Raw genomic sequence first — 18,975 nt, 5'->3', positions numbered from 1 at the left:
AATTTGCAGTTCGCAGCCATGCATGTGAGGTCGACCAGTTCGGAAAAGCCGGAGGCTGCTCCGATATCTGTCTGTTGGGAAACGGCCACAAGACCCGGACCTGTCGTTGTCGCTCCGGATTCAGCCTGGGAAGTGATGGGAAGTCGTGCAAAAGTGAGTTTTGCTTCACGCTCCACAACTTTCGGCGCTGATTAAAGAAGCCTCTACAGGCATGTGATGGGTTCACTGATCTGTAGTAAAGCCTGGGTTCAGATGCATGGTTTGCACTGTTGTCAATTACATTCATATTTATACTTTCTCTGCCATTAGGAATAAACCATATAAAATGTATAAAACAATAAATCATTCATCATATTTCTTTTTTTGTTTTCTGGCCTGTACTTGATCGTATATCCCTTCTTCTGGTTAGCTTGCATTGGGAAATGATATATCTGCTTCAGGCTGTGACAACACTTATTATCAACTCTAAGTATTACGGAGACCATAAATTGCTTTTCTCCAGTTGTCTGAGTAAGATCTCTGGATGCTACATAAGTATCATGTGACTGGTGGTGACTGTTTCTTTGACTAAAATCTGTGAGCGATGCTATGGATGCAGAACAAAAGCAGATTCCAAAAACGTGAGTTAATGAGCTCTGTCTTTCCATTTTGCTTCAGAACCTGAGCACGAGCTCTTCCTTGTGTACGGCAAAGGTCGCCCAGGGGTGATCCGGGGCATGGACATGAATGCCAAGGTGCCTGATGAGTACATGATTCCCATAGAGAATCTGATGAACCCCAGAGCCCTGGACTTTCATGCTGAGAGCGAGTTTATCTACTTTGCTGATGCCACCAGCTATGTCATCGGACGACAGAAGATTGATGGATCGGAGAGGGATACGATTCTGAAGGAAGGTAGGTACTCGTGGATAAATCGATGAGGTAAACCTGTGTACATTTCTTGGTGAATATTTTCATCTAGGATCATTTAATGTTGTGTATTATTAGACGCAGCATGTATTTCTGATTCCATCTTGAACCTGATCCGATTGGATTGGAGTCAAATAAAGCTAAATAGACCAAAACACAAAACCTCGGATCTATATACCAACTCAACTTAGATTGTTTTTATTTAGGTTAAATAGAATGTATTAATCTAGTTGATATTTTATTAAGTATGTTATTTAAAGTATTAGGAATATTTAATAATCGGCATCAAAACCATGGGTTAATTTAATTTGAGTCATGATCTTGCCATTTGTTCATCTAAAATAAGGTTATTCATGTTATATTCTGTCTTGAATAACAGAGTTTACAACAGAGCTGAGGGGCCACATTAAATCTGTTCAAGGGGCTGGAATTTAAACATTCTCAAATGACACACTGTTAACACCTACACTTGCCCGGATTTTTCCTCAGGGATCCACACCGTGGAGGGATTGGCTGTAGACTGGATGGCAGACAACTTATACTGGACTGATGATGGACCCAAGAAAACCATCAGCGTGGCTCGTCTGGAAAAGGCCTCCCAGACTCGTAAAACTCTCATTGAAGGGAAGATGACTCACCCCCGTGCCATCGTCGTGGATCCTCTGAACGGGTACGAGCAAAGACGGGTGTGATGTTAATGTTTGTGGAAGTTGATTTCACAGTGACTTGGTTTATAGCCGGTGAGCAGGAGTAATAAGCAGTCCCCGGGACTCTGCTTTAAAACTAGTCAATGATGCGTTAAGGTCTATGGCCTCATTTGTGGTCATTCAAAATCCAATGAGAGTTAATGAGAGGTGGTTATTTAGTCTGGTTAGCTCTCTGGTGATTCTGCTAATATGTTTGAGATGCTGATTCATATAGTGTCTGAGCGGACTCGTACGTCTGGGTACTTTATCTCAGCATCTGTTATCGCTTGTTAATGACATTAAAAAGCGATTAACAGCTCTCAAGTCCACATTTTCCACCACAGTCCCTTTCACCAACTTTTACCTTGACTGCCCTTCATTTTATTACCCAGAAAGCTGAGGTCCTCCTTCACGCTGTACTTTGTGAACATAAGCATTTTGTAAATAACACGACAAATTATTGACTTCCAGACGTTTGTCTCCACGTCTCTTTTAAATGGCTCTTAGCATGGATGTGTCTTATTGTTCCGACCTCCAGGCTCTCCCCTGAGAAACACGCATGCATGCTGTGGGGATTATAAGTGACATGATGGGTGTCCGTTCAGATCCCCAGGGAAAGGCACTCGTCTCCACTAATGCCTGTGATCAATCAGGCTGAGAAAGGAAGAAAAATGCTTAAAGAGGAATAAAGAAATGGAGATGGATGAAAGAATTGAAAGATTTAGACAACAGAAACGTTTTTTTCCAAATCGGAATCAGCTGTTTTGTGTGATGGCTTGCAGATCCAATGAAATGTTTCAGTGCTCAATGGGCGGCCCTTATGACAAGGAAAGTAGTGTGGGGGGGTTTTGGTCAAATCAGCTGGATTAGGGAGTGATCCTTTCTTTCTGTGCTGTGTAGTGTAAATTAAGTTCTACATGTACTTTCTTTAACGCAAAAAATAAACTAATGAAGGAGTCAATAATAACTAAATGCTGTATGTCTTAGCAAGTTCAGATAAACAGTACAAAAAGCACCAATGGTAACCAAATGTTTAATATTCATCATATATTTTTCATGATTATGCTCTTATTAAGTAACAGCTATTCCAGCCTACAGCCACATTCAGAACCATCTACACTTTAAAAGGGCAACTAATGTAAATCTCATGACAAATGTTTCAAATGTTCAAGTCTTCCTCTTCAACATGCAGTAAGTCTCTTATCATGATAATGTTTTAAAGTCATTAATTAAAAAGGTTCTACCCTGTCTGAAATCTCTGCGAAGGATGGGTTACGAGAGTGAAGCTCATTGTATAAACAACAGCATGAACAGCTTACATCACAGAGAGTCCCTGGGGGTAGGAGACTTCTAGGATTGATGATGCTAGGGTACAAACCTTGATGTTTGACCAATCACAGCAGACTGGGTGTGGTTATGATAAACAAGATTTCATTTCCAAAAACTGTTTCAGTGGGCGGGGCTTAAGCATTTTCACTTGAAGTGATGGTATTGTCCCCACACAGCTCTGATCACAACATGATAAAGTGTGTCTGGAATGATATGCGGAGACAGAATAATGTGAAAAAGCCTACATCCACAGAAGATCTGTGGTTATTCCTGGATGTTTGGAACCATCTTCAAGCATAGTTTGTTTAAAAACTGCATGCATCTGTACCTAGATTAAGTGATGCACTAATTAACCCCCAAAACGGATTTCTCTTATGTTTATACGTTCTTGCGTTTGTTTATTGGTTAAAATAAATGAATAACACTTGTCATATTTGAAAGCATTCCTAGTTGCATTATACATATATATATATAAGAATATATGTTTTCCAGATCTTGATACTTCACCTTTACGATTGGACTCTAATGATTGTAATTGCCTTTGACGACAAATCATTCAATGTATTAATTTATCATTATAAAATATTTCCAGGTGGATGTACTGGACCGATTGGGAAGAGGATCCTAAAGAGAGCAAGCGTGGGAAAATCGAGCGTGCATGGATGGACGGATCCAACAGGAATGTCTTTCTGACCAGCAAGACGGTGCTGTGGCCCAATGGTCTGAGCCTGGACATCCCTCAGGGCATCCTGTACTGGGTCGATGCCTACTATGACCGCATTGAGATGGTTTACCTGAACAGCTCAGAACGCAAGGTCAGGTTTTTCTTCATATACATATATGAAACTATTTTATATTCTTTGGATAACATTGGATAATACAATTGGTTCTGCCATTAGTGTATTACGCATACATGTGGATTTGTATGTAATTGTCTGTTTTCAGAGCAAGTTTTTACCATCTTGTTGCTTTCCCTGCTTCAATAGACTGTGTACGAGGGTCAGGAACTGAACCACGCCTTTGGTCTGTGCCACTATAAACATTTCTTGTTCTGGAACGAGTACCGCAGCGGTAGCATTTACAAGCTGGACAGCACCACGGGCATGGCAACCTTGCTCCGAAACGAACGTCCCCCCATTTTCGAAATCCGCATGTACGACGCTCAGCAACAACAAGGTGTCCGACATAATACTACACATATATGCTTCATCCCCAAACGGTCATGAGAAATCATATCTACGTTGTCATCGTCTGCAGGTTCCAACGCATGTCGCGTATACAATGGAGGCTGCAGCAGCTTGTGTCTGGCCATTCCAGGTGGTCGACAGTGTGCCTGTGCAGAGGACCAAATACTTGACCCCGTTGACAACACCAGCTGTAAAGGCAAGTCCTGACACATTTTGAGTTGCATATCTGGGGACTGCCTTGTATAGAGGGTAAGAGATTTGGAGGAAATACTTTATATTTCACACTGGTTTCTGTATGAACTACACATTGCAGGTTGTTGTGCGACACATTGAGTCTTCGTCATCTCTTGCAGCTTGTGGAATCTAAACCTTTGATTGGCATTTGATTGGTTCATCCATATCTTACTGATATGTAATTCCACTTTTGACACTTTAATCCTTGTTTTGATAAAAATGTGTCTAGATCATGGCTTATTATTTTAGCATTCTGCTACACTGACATGTAGGTGTTAGTACTGTCCACGTCTACTATGCTTGACATAAGTAAATGTTGAGTAAATTGAATCTTTTTTTCCTTCTTCTGTTCAGCCAACCCATCATATGTGCCGCCGCCCATGTGTCAGTCTGGAGAGTTTGCGTGCAAAAACAACCGCTGCATCCAGGAACGGTGGAAATGTGATGGAGACAATGACTGTCTGGACAACAGTGACGAAGCTCCTGACCTGTGTCGTGAGTAACAGCACACACACACACACACATACACACACACACACACACACTCACACTACCAGACAGCAGACAGCTAAATATATGATGCACATTTTTTTGTGATTTACTGTTTTCTAGAATATCCTAAAAAAATGTTTTTAATATTTATTTTACATTTTTTTGCATCAAATATTACACAACACACTATACTATACACACAATATTTCATGTCAATGAATAGAAAAAATATTAATATAGGGACCTACGTCTTTTTGTCCCTTCAGTTTTGTTATTAAAGCACATGAACTAATTCAGGTCATCAATTTATATATAAAAGAAAAATATTTGCTGTTCTCTACAAATGGTGTTGAAATAGTGATTTTTTTTGTTTTCTGACAACCACACTTCCCTTCACACTTCCTCACCTTCTATTCTCGTCTGTCCTGCTTCTCATCTCTCTTTTTCAGACCAGCACACTTGTCCCACTGACAGATTCAAGTGCCAGAACAACCGCTGCATTCCTCTGCGCTGGTTGTGTGACGGAGACAACGACTGCGGGAACGATGAGGACGAGTCCAACACAACTTGTTCAGGTAATCAGTCCAACTGAATCGATAATACTCTAAAAAAAAAAAATAAAATAAAATATGAATAATTTCTTTTTGTTGATCTGTCAGCACGGACATGTCCACCAAACCAGTACTCGTGTGCTAGCGGGCGCTGCATCCCTATTTCTTGGACATGTGACCTAGATGACGATTGTGGGGATCGTTCAGATGAACCAGCGTCATGTGGTGGGTTTACATTTTATGATATTTCATTTAATTTCTTTTAAATGTAATTTTTCATAGATATTTTGAAGCAATATCTCAGTTGAGAATGCTTATTGTTATTCATTCAAAGCTGTTGTTACATTATCTATTAAATATTGCGTCTTAAAATAACATATAAATATATATTTTTTATTACATATATAATTAATCAATAATAAGCTATATATATTTATTTAGTGGGTCTCGTTTATGAAGCGCGAGTAAATCCATGCACAGATTTTCGCATGAAGGTCCCATTATTGACAAAACGTCTCATTCAGGAAATATGCCTGATGATTGTTTACATATTTTATTTTAGCCTATATTATATCAGTATTTAATTCTTGATTTAACATTCTTCATATATAAAGAATGTGTGATGTATTGAGACGATGTACATAAATTCACAATTATAATCTGGATTTTAAACCATTCGTCAACTCATTATTTAATATGGGATTTATCGTATTTCTTGTTATGTTCAAATCATGTTTTTAATAGCATTCCATATTGTTCACATAACACAGTGCAATATGAATTAAAGGTTATATTTACTATAGTAACAAACATTATTTAAGGTAAGGTAAAACTTTTAATGCATTCTTGAATTTACACAAACTCTACAAATACTCAGGAGTAGGTGTAGATATTCTGAGTAGCTATGGCAAGATCTTAGCTACTATTTTAGCATTTTAAATATAATTGATGAATGTCAAAATCCAGTTAAATTCATGTTAATAATTAATCCTGACCAATTGTGACGATAATGTTTATGTTGTTTAAGTTTTAACATCTGTGTTGCTGCAAATTGAAGTTTCCTTCTCAGAGTAAATAAGTTAATAAGTCTTAAAACTTGTATATCTTAATATCAATCCGTTGCCTTTCATTTGAGTCATAACTTGCTCTCTTCTCTTGCAGCCTACCCAACATGTTTCCCTCTAACACAGTTCACATGCAACAATGGACGTTGCATAAACATCAACTGGCGCTGTGATAACGGTTCGTATTTTCCATCATTACCAAAAGTGTATTCGTCATTTTCTCTGTATTCATACGCTCTCAGCTCAGCGCCTCATGTGGGCCCATGCTTCCTTTTGTATGCATTTGTTTGTCCAGCCATCATTTCCTCAGTTTTTTTCTTTGTATCTCTGTTTTGTTGTTGTGTGTCGTGGCTCTTGTCGACTCTGCTGTCTTCCATTGGTTCTGTCTTCCAGAAAAGGATTGTGCTGACGGCTCTGATGAGTTGAATTGTCCAAACCTGACCGGTTAGTGCATAGATCGACATGCACCTTAAATGCAAAAAAAAAAAACGCACGCCTGGCTATACCACTTAGTCTGGCAAGCTCTGAAAAAAAAAGTTAGGGCTGCTTCTGCTAATTGAACTGGACCAAGAGCTGGACCAGAACCGCTACCACTTAATGTCCATTGTGCTCAGTTTTTAAGGTTTGGAGGTCATTCTACCTGATTGGTTGAAATATGTTTATAAATTGCACAATAAAAGCAAGTGCATAAAGACGCTTGTAATGCTCTGCTGCCAAGCTCAATGTATCAGTGCTGGGTACATTCCCTCAAGGTGCATGGTCCGATCTATGCAGTTTCTGTCATTTTTAAACCCATCATCACTCCCACCATGTTTTATTTCTGCCCCTCATTAATACATCATTCTCTTCCAGGCATCTGATAATGTACAAAAGGCAGATCGTTTTTCACTGTGTGATTTATCTTCCAGACAATGATTGTGGCGACAACAGCGATGAGGCGGGCTGCAGTCACTCGTGCTCCACCGCGCAGTTCAAGTGCAACAGTGGCCGCTGCATCCCGGATTATTGGACCTGCGACGGAGACAACGACTGCGGGGACTACAGCGATGAGACGCATGCCAACTGCACGAACCAGGGTCAGATCCTCAACAGCAGATTGATTGAGAAACATGTTTTTTTTTTACTTGTTTTTGCAATTTAAAAGTAGCCATTACTTGACCTGTATAAAATATTTAATAGAATATGAAAGATTTCCAAAATGTAATTGATTGCATTGAATGATAATAATGGAGGGAAATAATTTGCACATTTCATGAAGATAATTTTGACATAAAAAATATTCACTATCATCAGATGAGCGATGGATGGCAGTATTAAGTCTTGACTCCTTCAGTTAATGAGCAAACTTATCATGAGCCGTCCTCATCTGTGCGTGTCATGCTCGCCGTCGGCTCAATGATTCAAACTTCAAGCCTCTTAAATCATACGTGTCCCCGCAGCCACTCGTCCACCTGGAGGATGTCACACGGATGAGTTTCAGTGTCTGATGGATGGTCTCTGCATCCCCTTGCGCTGGCGCTGCGACGGCGACACGGACTGCATGGACCTGAGTGATGAGAAGAACTGCGAGGGCGTCACGCACATGTGCGACCCGGCCGTCAAGTTTGGATGCAGAGACTCTGGTCAGTAGATTTGTGCCGCAATCATTGCTGTAAGGATTGTTTTACAGTTTTACAGAATCTACTTATGGTTCCACGCACACGGCTCAGGACCAGAGGAGAGAAATCTTTTCAGGCTGTTGCTCCTAAGCTTTGGAACGATCTTCCTCTCTCTCTGTGTTTGATGATCTACTGACTCCAGGCTTTTCCTTGATTTTCTGGAACTCCTGTGTTGTTCTCAGTATTATCTTGATCTTTAAAGTATGTACTTTTTTGAGTATTGTTTTGGTTGTTTAAGCGCTTTGTGACCCTGGTCTCGAAAAGCGCTATATAAATTAATATTACTTACTTACTTACTTACAGTGAAATGAATGTTGTTGCGAGTGGTATATATATATATTTCCATGAACATCTATATAATTTGTTTTTTAAATGTTTTTAATTGAATGACAGTCCAAAAACGTAATATCTTATTTGAGTTTATATCAGAAGAAGGGTCTGTTATTGTGTAACAAAACTGTCTCAAATTGAACCGGAAACGTTCACCAAGTTTCTTCTCCCGACAGCCCGCTGCATAAGCAAAGCCTGGATGTGTGACGGCGACAGTGACTGCGAGGACAACTCTGATGAAGAAAACTGTGAGGCGCTGGTGTGTAAACTCTCCCACCATGTTTGTGCCAATGACTCCACCATCTGCCTGCCTGCGGAGAAACTCTGCGATGGCACCGACGACTGCCCAGATGGCTCCGATGAGAAACTCTGTGGTAAGAGACAACAGTAGAATGTTTTTTACCAGTGAACAACAACTTGGCACGTGGACTCTCTCTGCATTCTCAGTCACACTGTCAAGGGCTCCACAGCAGCTTGTGAAAAGGTCACGTCTCGTTCTTCTCTATTTTTTTGCAGATCTATGTTCGCTCGACAATGGAGACTGCAGTCATAACTGCACCGTGTCACCTGGAGAGGGCGTGATATGTTCTTGTCCGCTGGGAATGGAGTTGGGATCTGATAACAAAACATGCCAGATCCAGAGCTTCTGTGCCAAACACCTGAAGTGCAGTCAGCGCTGCGAACAGGACAAGTTTAGCGTCAAATGCTCATGTTATGAGGGCTGGGAGCTGGAGCCGGATATGGAGAACTGCAAAAGCACAGGTAAAGATCTAAACTAGATTAGAGACATGAAGCTGAAGTACAGTTGAACAATAAGAGAAAAAAAGCTTCTTTTTTTTTTTACAACAGTATTTATCAAACTAAATCCATATTTTGGTCAATTTTAAATGCTGCCTGTTATTCCTTAAACAGCCAATAATGATAATAAAGTGTAAACAAGTGAGATTTTTGTTAAAACTGTGAGCAGTTAGGATGTAGGAATGGACAATAAATGAGCCTTGCTTGTATCACCTGATTGAGAAATGTGGGGTCTTGTTTCCAGCCCATGATTCTTCTTCCTGCTGCCGCTTCTCATTTTGTCGGTCATTAAATTCCCAGTGGGCCTGCCTGTTCTGTACAGATAACCGTGATCACATTCATAGTGTCTTTTAATTAACCGCGATTAGAACCACATCGAGCACAACCTTGCTGTTATTAGATGAGTCACACACTGAAGGGAGGCGCTGTCATTTTCTGGATGTTTTTGTCATGGTCAGGCGACGGCATAGAACTCCAGCTCCTCCCTCACCAAGTTAAAATCCTTCTACATGATACTTTGAGTGCATCGATGTGTGAATGAATATCAGGGTGAATGTCTGACTGTCTATCTAAATCCCCACAGATCCTTTCAAACCCTTCATTATCTTCTCAAACCGCCATGAAATTCGCCGCATCGACCTCAACAAGGGAGAGTTTAGTGTTTTGGTACCTGGCCTGAGAAATACCATCGCCTTGGACTTCCATCTCAGCGAGAGTGCTCTATACTGGACAGACGTGGTGGAGGATAAGATCTATCGTGGAAAGCTCTCTGAAAATGGGGGTGAGCTAATAAAAAAAACCTTTGCTACTTTGATGTGCATAACATAAACACGATAGATTTACCGTTTTATTTATTTTTGTGTAAACAGTAACACAAAATGTTAATGTAAACGGACAAAATGCCATTTGTCTCATGAATTATCATACATCTGTCATCTGTGGCGTCATTAGCAAATATTCAATATATCACAGCAAAAAAACAGACCAAATAAACATTTCCACTTATAAAAGATTAACTAATGCTTGGTTCAGTGACCAGATGAACTTGAATGGGATATTAAAGCCAAGTTTCTAGCAATTCAATTCAATTTCATTTAAAGTGTCAAATGACACAGTAATTTTAATACACTTAACAGTTAAAGTAAGACTATATTGGAGATTTTAGCAGACTTTATATATAGTGAAGGGGCACGCGCAAAAATACGAAATGGCTGTTGAGATATGAACAAATGATACAGTTAAACTTGATTATCTCTGAATTTGAATATAATGTATTATTCTTCTTTTAAGAACATCCAAACAGGGATGTTTCTGGCCATACACCTACAAGGAATTTTGTCAGACTTGAGTGGTTCTTGAGTATATAAAAAATCAATCTGCTAGAAAATGAGTTTGGGCTCAGAACAAAAGCGAAAAAAAATATTGAAGATGATTTTAATACACCAACCAGGTGGAAATATTTCACTGAATTCATTTTAAAAGTTCTGTGTTCTCCGTTGGCATTTATGCTGCGCAGCCTTTAAAGTTTTGGGGAAGATATTAAATAGAGGGGATTAGACATTTGGATTCATACTGGTGCTCACCACAACGCTTTGAGAACAGTTAACGCTCCTTTAGCGGATTATATTTTATACCTCAACCTGAAACATGTTGGGATTATGCCATGTTTATTTTACACAATCTTGTCGGCTTTTAATAAAAAGGTTGAAAAGAGAATTAAAATGTATTATGGTAGTTTTTGAATGTGTCTTTCTGTTCTAAAGCTTTGACAAGCTTCGATGTGGTGATCCAGTACGGACTTGCGACCCCTGAGGGCCTCGCTGTGGACTGGATAGCTGGCAACATATACTGGGTGGAAAGTAACCTGGATCAGATCGAGGTGGCCAAGCTTGACGGGACCATGAGGACCACACTGCTGGCTGGAGAAGTGGAGCATCCTCGAGCAATCGCCCTTGACCCTCGTGACGGGTACTGACGCCACTTCTAAAAAGGCCCATCTGTTCTAGTGTTTGCAAAGATGATGTGTTTAATAATGGATTTTTGCAAATGTGCAGGATCCTCTTCTGGACAGACTGGGACGCCAGCCTGCCCAGAATAGAAGCAGCATCCATGAGTGGTCAAGGCAGGAAAACCATCCACAAAGAAACTGGAAGTGGAGGCTGGCCAAATGGACTCACTGTCGACTATTTAGAGCGCCGCATCCTCTGGATTGATGCTAGGTTAGAGCAGAAAAGACGACTTTAACCCCTCTTTATTTCTGTTGTACCAACTGAAGCATTGTACACACACAGGTCTGATGCCATTTACTCTGCCAAGTATGACGGCTCTGGACTTATTGAGGTCCTAAGGGGCCACGAGTACCTGTCTCATCCCTTCGCTGTCACCATGTATGGTGGAGAGGTCTACTGGACCGACTGGAGGACCAACACACTGGCAAAGGCAAACAAGTGGACCGGCAGCAACGTAACCGTGGTCCAGAGAACCAACACGCAACCATTTGATCTCCAGGTCTACCACCCCTCTAGACAGCCACAGGGTAAGAAATGGATAATAACATGGCATATGAGGTCAAAATAAAATGGATAAAACGACACAATGAACATCAACCATAACATAAATAGTTTCAGAAAATAACTGACAACAATAACTAAATACATGATAAACAAAAAGATTACAAACAACATAGTTAATAATAAAAATAGTAACATCAACAGCAGAAAAGCACAAGTTAACTATTCATATAAATATTGTGTTTGGTGTGAAGAAAGGAAAGGGAATAATAATAAAGGGGATAATTAATATCCCACATTATTTTGATCAGCTTGGTTAATTATCTGTCATTTTGGTGGAAAGAATGCTCGATTCACACGGTCTACTTAACGTTCTTGTCCTGTCCAGCTCCAAACCCGTGTGCAGCCAAAGACGGCAAGGATCCCTGCTCTCACCTCTGTCTCATTAACTACAATCAGACCTTCTCCTGTGCCTGTCCTCACCTCATGAAACTGGGTCCAGACAAACGCACCTGCTTTGGTAAGTGTGTGTGAAGACCTTCGTTATCCTTCACGCTCTTTACTCGGGTCTGAATGGAGCTTCGACCGGATTTTTTGCGAAGTATTTGTGTGGTTCGCCTGTTTGTGTGCACAAGAGAGTTTTTTTCACTTTGAGTTGCTGTTGCTGTGACAGCTTGGGTGCTCACTGAAGTATCTGCCTGTGAAAGGTACGAGAGGGCTTGTTAATTCAGTGTGAGTTTAGTATTCAGGTCAACACTTTCTATTATCTTCAGGGGTAATGGGTTGGAGAGGCCTTTCTGTGAGATGCAGGCATCAGCAACAAACCACACATCCAACACCTCGCCTGGCGTACTGATACCCGTTGACTGTTATTAGTGTTCTCTTATTCGCCTCTCTTCCTGTCCATTAGTGTGGTAAATGCATTAAATGATAATGACAGGGGCTGCTGTCCAGTACATGGACAGAACCAATCATTTGTTACCGATATAGTTTTAATATCATCATATCATCATCAGTTGCTGTTGGTGACGGCAGATGATGTTTTCATATGAATTTCACAGTTTATGATATTATTACACGTCTGTTTTAACATGCTTTATTCTTCTCTCCTGACAGAGTCTCGTCAGTTCCTGCTCTATGCCCGCCAGATTGAGATTCGCGGAGTGGACATTGATAATCCGTACTACAACTACATCATCTCCTTCACTGTACCGGACATCGATAATGTGACTGTGGTGGACTATGATGCTATGGAACATCGCATCTATTGGTCGGATGTACGCACGCAAACGATCAAGAGAGCCTTCATCAATGGAACCGGAGTGGAGACTGTCGTGTCAGCAGGTAACATAAAATGGAATAATGACATGTTTACTTCTTATACATTTATTTTTTGCATATAAATTAATCTGCATATTTGATTAAAATACATTTAAAACAACATCTCTGGAGCCCTGCATTGAACTTCCTTAAGTCCGAATATTAACTTTATGATCCAAATCCATATCTTTTATTTGTCTATCTATCAATTTATTCATCAATCCATGGTTTAAAAAATAAAAAAAAACGAATTTAAGCTTTAATTTATTTTGTTCTTTACAGATCTTCCCAATGCTCATGGTCTTGCCGTGGATTGGGTGTCCAGAAACTTGTTCTGGACCAGCTATGACGCCAACAAGAAACAAATCAACGTTGCCAGACTGGATGGCTCCTTCAAAAATGCAGTGATCCAGGGTCTGGACAAACCACATTGTCTTGTGCTGCATCCAATTCTGGGGTATGTCGCACACATGCAGACATCCACCATAAAACTGTCCGACTCATTTTTAGCACTCTTCTCATTTCACCTCAAAGCCATTCAGAGATAAACACAAACACAGACACACTTGCACACCTGCCCATCCCATCTCGCTGCAGATCACAAACAAGGTCGTTTTTTTATGCCCTGTTGTTGACCTTCACTCAGAAAAAAGGATTTTCAGGTTTTATAAATTCTTTCCGCAAATTTGCATTAAGGTAACAAGTCATTCTCTTGAGCTGTCAGAGTCCAGGCAGTCCTGTGGTTGTCAGTCTTGCAAAGAATCCTTTTTTTTCCCTCTAGAAAGTCCCCTTGTGCCCGGAAACAGAACTTGCTTGGCCTCTGCTGTTACTGGTTGAGCTTAATGTGTGTGGGTGTTTGTGTGTGTGTGTGTGTGTGTGTGTGAGTGCTGTCCTCCCTTTGAGTGACTTAGCCTCCCTAAGTGGAGGAATGTTTCCAATCGGAGCATTGTTGGCATGAAGGTTAAATAAGAAACAGATGCTCCATGCATTTTCTGGGGCTCTCTCTTTTTTTCTGGCACACAAACACACTGGTCAAATCACATGCAGGAGTGGGTGGGTGGGGGGGCTTAAGTCAGAAACACGCATTCGCTTTCGTAACTTTATGCATGTTACAAAATAAATGCAGGATGTTTAATAAGCAATTACTTAGATTAAAGATGGACTAGTTGCAAGCTGCATTTTAAATTTAAGAATTCTAACCTTTAAAGCTAGAAGGTGGGACAAATGGCAGGTGATGTTGATTTGCCATAAAACTATCGATATTTTTTATTTCGATTATTTAGTTAATTAGACGTTTAACAATGTAGTATAAGGTGTTGTGTCTCGATGTAATACTGGGATGAAAGTGAAATCGGAGTCGCTCACAATAGTGGGATTATTCCTCTATCAATCCCGACTCGTCAGCCTTTCCTGCTCTGAGCTAAAGTTATATTACGGTACCAAATGTATTATGGTAGTTTTTGAACGTGTCTTTCTGTTCCAAAGCTTTGCAATGTGGTGATCCGCTATAAAATAACTTGTATAGAAGCACTTTAATACATTCTTTCAGGGTTTGTTGTAAAGCTAGAATGAAAGAAGACATTGGAATCCTGCTTACAGTGCAAAATTAAATAAGATGTAGATGTTTGGAAACAGACATTGAGGCTAAAACATAGATGAACATCAACAGATAAACGATAAAAACCTGTATAAGACGGAATTTGGTGGTTACTATATACGTGTCCAGCCCATGATCACAAGGTATGTGTGGAGGTTTATAAATTAAATTCAAAAGAGAATAAAGAGAATATTTCCCATTGAGAAACGTGGCTTAAATAACTGCAGAGAAAAGAAAGAGTGATAAAGAAACGGTGTTTGACTCTCCTGAACTCTTTTATCCTTTGGCAGGAAGCTCTACTGGACCGATGGAGACAACATCAGCATGGCCAACACCGACGGCAGCAATCGCAGTTTGTTGTTCACTAACCAGAAAGGCCCAGTTGGTAATTCATGTTTTCGGTTGGGTGGGTTTCAGCAATAAAACACACTTCTGACGTTCGAAGAATTCTTTGTTTCCCAGGTCTCTCCATTGACTTCGACACGAAGCAGCTCTACTGGATCAGCTCAGGGAATAGCACCATTAACCGATGCAAACTGGATGGATCTGAACTTGAGGTGCTGGAGGGAATGAAAGGAAAGCTGTCTAAGGCGACGGCCCTGGCTATTATGGGTATTTTTATTTTTATCTTGTCACTGTTGGCAGTTTTTAGCACCGAGTCATCCTGCTCACTCACCATTAGAGGGACTAACGGCAGAGAAGTATCTCTGAATTAGAAATGTTCTATACCAGCACTTGGCATAGTGCAGCCTGCTCTAAAATGGACATTTTTTTGGGGGGGGGGGAAAGAACACAGAAGTAAATAGTTGTATTTTGGAAATGTTTCAAATAATATCTTTCAGATTTTCACATTCGACTTTGAAGTTTGATTAATATTGGACAGGATAGTAATACGAGGACCCTTTCATAGTCAGCTATACAAACATGTCACCATTATGGATGTCAGTATGTGCTGTTATTCCTCATCGCTGCCGTTTCTGTTTAGGAGAAAAATTGTGGTGGGCTGACCAAGGAACCGACCAGATAGGAATCTGTGACAAGAAGGATGGAGGCAATTGGAAAGTCTTGAGAAACAGCACTTCCCCGATGATGCACATGAAAATCTACAATGAAACCGTTCAGATAGGTACTCGCATTTTTTCTTAACGGTTTGTATCGAATTCTAATGAAAGTTTTCTGTCACTTGTTTATCAGGGGAAAAACCCCTTTTGTTTATTTCATTCAGTCGTGTGTTTCATGTGTTTTCCCTCATGCTTTTGTGTTTCCAGGCACCAATCTGTGCAGCAATAACAACGGAGACTGTTCCCAGCTGTGCCTCCCCACCTCTCTGACCACCAGAGCCTGCATGTGCACAGCAGGATACAGCCTGCGTCGAGGGCAGCAGTCTTGTGAAGGTACCATGTAGAAATAGACTCTATTGTTTTACTCAACTCCCTCTTTAGTCACGGTCTAAAACAATATATTCAATATCATCCGCAGGTGTTGGCTCTTTCCTCTTGTATTCCGTACACGAAGGTATCCGTGGTATTCCATTGGACCCGTCCGACAAGTCCGATGCCCTGGTACCAGTGTCGGGTACTTCCCTGGCTGTGGGCATAGATTTCCATGCAGGTACCAGAATTACAGACGTTTAATGTCTATCTTGTCATCTGCTACATCTCACTTGCTGGATGACATTAGTGAATTTCTAGTGAGTGTTCATGAAATCTGATCATTAAATTCTCAACAACAATCAAAACATCATAAAAAAAAGCAATTATTAAACAAATAAATGGATGACGACATAAAACAATACATGAAGATTTGAGCCCTGTATTTTTTAATTGACAGTGATGTATTTGTTATGTTTGGTTGTTGTTTGGATTCATTTCAATTCTGAGGTTACAGTACATTTTACAGGTAGAACATTGACAGGAAATGTACAAAGTACAAAAAAGTCTTAAAGTTTTTAAACAAAAATGCTGTTATTGCGTAGAACACAAAAGGCTTGTTACACCTTTATAACCATTACTTAACTAAGTACTTCTTACTTACTGTTTGAAAGCTGTTATTTGAACGATTTCTTGTTTTAAGTTCAACAATATAATCACTATCTTATGATTAATAATCGACTAAAACACATTGGATTCATTTGTTTATTGATGCTATATATGACTTGCAATAATTTTTCCAAAATATCGACTGATGGTGATCACGGAGGGTATAATTATATATATATATATATAATTCATGCTTAGTCATTTTCTCTCTATTTAGTTTTAAATGTATTTTTTTTCTGCACTTTATCACATATTATAAATGCATTGCTTTTCCACAGACAACGACACCATATACTGGGTAGACATGGGACTGAGCACCATCAGCAGGGCCAAGAGAGACCAAACCTGGAGAGAGGACGTGGTCACTAATGGTATCGGCAGGGTGGAGGGGATTGCTGTGGACTGGATCGCAGGTACGTGCATCTGCACTAAACATTGAATGAGATTAAATGGATTTCACCGAAAACTCTGCAAGAGTTTCCTGACATGAGCCATAGAAATGTAACCATGTTACATAAATGTAACTTTGTGGGAGTACGGTTATACTCGGTTTACCCCCCATCTGCTGTTCTCAGGGAACATCTACTGGACGGATCAGGGCTTCGATGTGATCGAGGTAGCCCGACTCAACGGCTCCTTCCGTTACGTGGTGATATCGCAGGGCCTGGATAAACCGCGCGCCATCACTGTACACCCGGCGAAAGGGTGAGAGGAACACGTGTGTAGGTTTGAAATTGTATGAGAATTTTAAAGAAAACGTATGTAATGGACAGCTACCTGTTCTGGACGGAGTGGGGACAGTATCCACGGATCGAGCGCTCTCGTCTTGACGGCTCTCAGAGAGCTGTCCTGGTGAACGTCAGCATCAGCTGGCCCAACGGCATCTCCATCGACTATGAGGTACGATTAAGTGATATGCATCACGTGACAGTGGACAACAAGTTTGACCGTCTATTTGCTTGCAGGATGGTTTCTTGTACTGGTGCGACGCCAGGACAGATAAAATTGAGCGCATCAACCTGGAGACGGGAGACAACAGGGAGGTGGTCCTCGCCAACAACAACATGGACATGTTCTCCGTATCCGTTTTTGAGAACTACATCTACTGGAGCGACAGGTCAGTTCATGTCGTTCTAGGCACAAATTGTCTAATTCTAACATCAACATTATATTGACTCAATGATACAGGGGGAAACAAAATGTAATTTTAACTCTAGCTAACCGTATTTGGAAAAGAAAAATACGTGGCACAAGGGTTAAATGCTGGGTCAAATCTCTCAAGTGTCTTTACTTTAATTCCACGTATAGAAAAATGGAAAAATATCTTGTTAAATGTTGTTTTTGGCTGCAACCAAAAACCGACTTGCATTGCCCTCATGGTTGTCGTGGTCAACTCATACACCGGATGATCTAAAATGGGAGAAGGTGGAGACAAATGGCAGTTTGATTGACGCATCATTCTCCATTCCTTTTTAACGATTTTTCTACAGTACTGTTTGCTCCACAGGTGATTAAAAAGATACTTTTGTGTGTTTGAACATGTATTTATTTGGCTGTAGTCGAGGAGGAACATAAGAGAACTTGTCAAAACCATGCTTATGCTGTCACACTTGTCAAATCAGTATTTTTTACCTATTACAAATGAATACTTATTTCAATTCTGATTGTTATACTGAGTCATTATCACGGGTTCATCAAAGCATTCTCTTGTCGATATATACAGAAACTTTTCCTTATGTTGCATCTGCTGTGAATTCTTCCCTCATTGAAGAATCCAATTCACGTCATTTGACAGTGACACCGTGATTCACTTGTTCCAATTTTTCTTCAATTGCTCATAGAAGCCTTTGTGCCGTTTTTTTTTTGTATCCAGGACTCATGCCAATGGTTCTATAAAAAGAGGGAATAAAGACAACGCCACAGACTCTGTATCTCTGAGGACTGGCATTGGTGTTCAGCTCAAAGATATCAAGGTTTTCAACCGGGCCAGGCAGCAGGGTAAGCAGCAATGTGTTTGCCCAGAGATGTGCAATTTTATTCCAGAGATGAATGAGCTTTTCACAAATTTAATTAAGTTTTTAAAGGGGCTCTAAATGTGTCTTTACTCTGGCATAATTGTGAAAGTACACAGAGACGACGCTCGGTCCATTAGCACCTGAATTGCAAATCTCAGATTAAATCGTAAATCATAAACCATTCAGTCTAAATCCTCCTGACTTCATTAAAGTACACTCCCTGAGAAATGCATTACTCAGACGTGCGGTGAATCAG

At 40.3% G+C, this 18,975-nt stretch overlaps 1 protein-coding gene across 4 annotated transcripts in view; it reads left to right on the top strand.

The window, feature by feature from the left end:
- Window positions 1-18,975, top strand: part of LOC148070438 (low-density lipoprotein receptor-related protein 1-like) — a 78,665-nt gene that overhangs the window by 32,615 nt on the left and 27,075 nt on the right. For all 4 annotated transcript variants that reach the window (XM_087800553.1, XM_087800551.1, XM_087800552.1 and 1 more), the window contains exons 10-40: window positions 10-153; window positions 658-894; window positions 1,399-1,579; window positions 3,517-3,739; window positions 3,911-4,100; window positions 4,182-4,307; window positions 4,700-4,840; window positions 5,287-5,412; window positions 5,497-5,613; window positions 6,550-6,630; window positions 7,361-7,528; window positions 7,892-8,074; window positions 8,617-8,814; window positions 8,957-9,202; window positions 9,822-10,019; window positions 11,002-11,206; window positions 11,293-11,457; window positions 11,530-11,774; window positions 12,137-12,268; window positions 12,865-13,092; window positions 13,351-13,525; window positions 14,956-15,050; window positions 15,128-15,277; window positions 15,651-15,791; window positions 15,934-16,059; window positions 16,145-16,276; window positions 16,983-17,117; window positions 17,280-17,409; window positions 17,478-17,604; window positions 17,670-17,821; window positions 18,578-18,702. In XM_087800553.1, coding sequence (XP_087656679.1) covers window positions 10-153; window positions 658-894; window positions 1,399-1,579; window positions 3,517-3,739; window positions 3,911-4,100; window positions 4,182-4,307; window positions 4,700-4,840; window positions 5,287-5,412; window positions 5,497-5,613; window positions 6,550-6,630; window positions 7,361-7,528; window positions 7,892-8,074; window positions 8,617-8,814; window positions 8,957-9,202; window positions 9,822-10,019; window positions 11,002-11,206; window positions 11,293-11,457; window positions 11,530-11,774; window positions 12,137-12,268; window positions 12,865-13,092; window positions 13,351-13,525; window positions 14,956-15,050; window positions 15,128-15,277; window positions 15,651-15,791; window positions 15,934-16,059; window positions 16,145-16,276; window positions 16,983-17,117; window positions 17,280-17,409; window positions 17,478-17,604; window positions 17,670-17,821; window positions 18,578-18,702 — 5,022 coding nt within the window. The remainder of the gene's footprint in view (window positions 1-9; window positions 154-657; window positions 895-1,398; window positions 1,580-3,516; window positions 3,740-3,910; window positions 4,101-4,181; window positions 4,308-4,699; window positions 4,841-5,286; window positions 5,413-5,496; window positions 5,614-6,549; window positions 6,631-7,360; window positions 7,529-7,891; window positions 8,075-8,616; window positions 8,815-8,956; window positions 9,203-9,821; window positions 10,020-11,001; window positions 11,207-11,292; window positions 11,458-11,529; window positions 11,775-12,136; window positions 12,269-12,864; window positions 13,093-13,350; window positions 13,526-14,955; window positions 15,051-15,127; window positions 15,278-15,650; window positions 15,792-15,933; window positions 16,060-16,144; window positions 16,277-16,982; window positions 17,118-17,279; window positions 17,410-17,477; window positions 17,605-17,669; window positions 17,822-18,577; window positions 18,703-18,975) is intronic.

This window comes from Callionymus lyra, chromosome 10 (assembly GCF_982586985.1).
Source record: "Callionymus lyra chromosome 10, fCalLyr1.hap1.1, whole genome shotgun sequence".
NCBI classification, from domain to species: domain Eukaryota; kingdom Metazoa; phylum Chordata; class Actinopteri; order Syngnathiformes; family Callionymidae; genus Callionymus; species Callionymus lyra.
This window is presented reverse-complemented; position numbering and strand designations above follow the sequence as displayed.